Source organism: Sinocyclocheilus anshuiensis, unplaced genomic scaffold, assembly GCF_001515605.1.
Source record: "Sinocyclocheilus anshuiensis isolate Anshui unplaced genomic scaffold, SAMN03320099.WGS_v1.1 scaffold458, whole genome shotgun sequence".
Taxonomy (NCBI): domain Eukaryota; kingdom Metazoa; phylum Chordata; class Actinopteri; order Cypriniformes; family Cyprinidae; genus Sinocyclocheilus; species Sinocyclocheilus anshuiensis.
The window spans coordinates 207,280-210,542 of NW_015542338.1; the positions used below are offsets into that span (position 1 = coordinate 207,280).

General features: G+C 34.1%; 1 protein-coding gene across 1 annotated transcript in view; it reads right to left on the reverse strand.

Moving 5' to 3' along the window:
* Nucleotides 1-874, reverse strand: part of LOC107691163 (myotubularin-related protein 3-like) — a 26,585-nt gene extending 25,711 nt beyond the window's left edge. The window contains exons 1-2 of the mRNA XM_016489649.1: nucleotides 726-874; nucleotides 589-648 (exon numbers count right to left, since the gene is read on the reverse strand). Of these exons, the coding sequence (XP_016345135.1) occupies nucleotides 589-648; nucleotides 726-812 (147 nt within the window). The 5' untranslated portion in view covers nucleotides 813-874. The remainder of the gene's footprint in view (nucleotides 1-588; nucleotides 649-725) is intronic.
* Nucleotides 875-3,263: the final 2,389 nt, after the last annotated feature.

Below are 3,263 nucleotides of genomic sequence, written 5' to 3' on the forward strand. Positions count from 1 at the left end.
TTAATTTATTTTTTTTGCCCAGTAATTTTATGTTGTCTGTTTTAATTTCTCTGGATTCTGTGTTTTATGATTTAACAGAGATTTATTATCAAAAATGGTGGTAATCTTGTGATTGCATAAAACTTTAACTTTAACAACGAGATTAATTAATCTTTTAAAATGTAATCAAATTAAATCTGAACAATCCTTTTTTTGGGGGGCCAAACAAAGTGCTACATGACAGAAGTTTATGGTTTAAAAAAAAAAACATAAATATTGTGTGATATTCCTTACAAATAATATTTTGATATTATTTTTATTATTTATTATTATTAGTTTTAATAAATTGTATTATTATTATTATTAATATTAGTAGTATTCCTATACATTACTAAATTATTAAAAAATTCCATGACATCCTGTTCTCATTTTCCACATCACAGAAATCATGGGGCTCTACATTACATACAAAAAAAAAAAACTTCTCAAAGAAGAGCTTAGTGAACAATGAAATCATACTGCAACTCTCAGAATTAAAAGCAACACCATCATCAGAAGTAGAACAGATGTATTATTATTATTATTATTATTCCTAAAGCGGTGTGATACCTGCTCGTCCACCGGTACGGGGCTCCCCCGCGCCTCCAAACTCTGCTGCCCCTCTTCAACCTTCAAAACACAAGCGTGGCGTCAGCGGTGATGTGAGAGCAGTATCAGCTCGTGTAAAGCAGGGTTCGAGGTCTTACCATGACCCCGGGACGAGCGAGCAGAGAGGATCTCAGTCCCACAGACGGCAAACGCACCGACCGACCTGAGAGACGCGTGATTAACATTCACTACAAGACACCAAATCACTGAATATAATCATAGTTGCACTCACTTCAACACACTTTACCATGCTTCAATCCATTAAGGTTCTAGGTTTATTCACATTGTTTTAATAATTTGGCCGATGCTATTACAAACAGGACTGAACTGACATAATCAATGAAACATTTCATAATCAATGAGGCGTTTGGCTGTTGCTGAATCATGCCTATCGTTTCGAAGCAGATCAATACAGTGAGACTCAAGCTATTGATCGTATGGATTTACCTTATACAGGCACTCCAGTGATTCAACACTAGATGAGAAAACCAAAAGACTATTATTATGTTTTGCATTAAAAAATGAAATCATTTTACTACCATTAAGATTATTTTCATGGCAATTAATCAAATTCACGTGTAAATTCTCATTACTGTAAAACAGAGTATACTAACTAAAACTAAAATGTGACCCTGGACCATAAAACCAGTCATAAGTGTCAATTTTGTGAAATTGAGATTTATACCTCATCTGAAAGCTGAATAAATACGCTTTCCATTGATGTATGGTTTGTTAGGATAGGACATTATTTGGCCGAGATACAACTATTTGAAAATCTGGAATCTGAGGGTGCAAAAAAATCGAAATATTGAGAAAATCATCTTTAAAGTTGTCCAAATGAAGTTCTTAGCAATGCATATTACTAATCACAAATTAAGTTTTGATATATTTACAGTAGGACAACAAAATAAATAAATAAAAAAGATAAACTCAAATATAAATATAAAAGTTTAAACTCAAAATATTAATACAAATTATAAAAGCATCTAAATGATACTAAAATAACACTGTTATATAAAATAAAATAATACACAATTGTGTTCTATTTAAATCAGCACAAAGAAATGAATTAAAAAAAAATTTACTTTACAATTTAAATATATAATTTCATAGAATCAAAATATAAATATTTATATACATTTTTTTGTTCTCTCTCTCTTCTCTGACCTCGACAGACTTCATGAGATCTACAAAGCACCCGACACAGAGATTTATGAATGATTTTACAGGCGTCATGTAAGATCTCGCCGATCTTAGAGACTTAATAACTGCAATATCTCTTATCTTATCTTTATAAAAAAAAAAAGCGAAAATGTGTGATGGGATTTTCATTAATGCAATTCATATGAAATAAAACGGCATGAAAGCATTAGTTTCCCATTCCAAACAACCACAAAATCCCATCATATGTCTCATCAATGTCAGCACAAGACAAGATTTTAAAGGGGTCATATGATGCAATTTCATTTTTTCCTTTCTCTTTGGAGTGTTACAAGCTCTTGGTGCTAATGTTGTTTTTAGCAGCATCATATGACCCCTTTAATTTCACTGTGTGTTGATGCATCAGAAAACAATAAATATGAATCCTCAACTATGCAGAAAGAGCAAGTTAACTCAACGAACCGCAAATCTTCGTCTGTAACACACATGCACACATTCCATGCACGGCATTTCTGACACACGATGTTAAAGTGAAGGTCTACAGACCTGGTTCTGGTTCTGGATCTGGATCTGGATCTGGTTCTGGATCTGGATCTGGATCGGTCTCTCTGTGTGTCGAGAAGACGCTCAAAGAAGGAAAGAAAGTCTGCAAGAGAGGAGAGGTTAAAAAGGACAGTTAAACATTAAAAACCAAATTAAGCAAGCATGCAACATAATCAGATCATGTGACAATGAAGCACACTTCAGTTTCATTTATCGTTGCATCACAGACTACTTGAGGAAAAAACAGGGCTCTACGGTGCGACCATTTCAGTCGCATTTGCGTGCGACTATGAAATAATATTTAGGAGCACCTGTGCGACTGACCCGATCAGCATATTTGTGTTTGCTCTGAGGGAGCTTCAAAGGTTCTAACGTACTTGTGTGTTTCTGCAGCGGTTGAGTAATGTATCACAGACGTATCCTCTCATTATAACACAGTGTTGACAGGGTGTAAATAAGAGATTCATTGTGCAGTGTAGGGAGCTTCGTCGATTATAATGTTTTTGTTATAAAATAATGAGTTTTGTGAGATCGCGATGAACTAAGATGAGTGACAACTTTTAATGATTATTAAGGGAGTTTGCAAATGTGATATTGATTTAATACAACAGTTCATTAAACAAGAAGACTTATATTGTCTGACAACACAATTGCCTTATTTTGCTCTATTTCGTCAACGAAAATAGTTTCAAACAAAGTAACAGCTGAGCCTCTGCACATCTCCATTCAAACTCCAGCGGTGATTCGTTTATGAATGAACTGCGTTTTTAAACGAATCTAGTGAGTCAGTGATTCAATTACCCATTCATAAAGACAGTCACGCACTTCGTTCCTGAATGAATCAGCCGTTCGAACGAATCAATTAAATGAATGATTCAGTGATAAAATCAGTGACTTGCCGCCACTTGCTGGCAGTTTTAGTTTAATTTTTA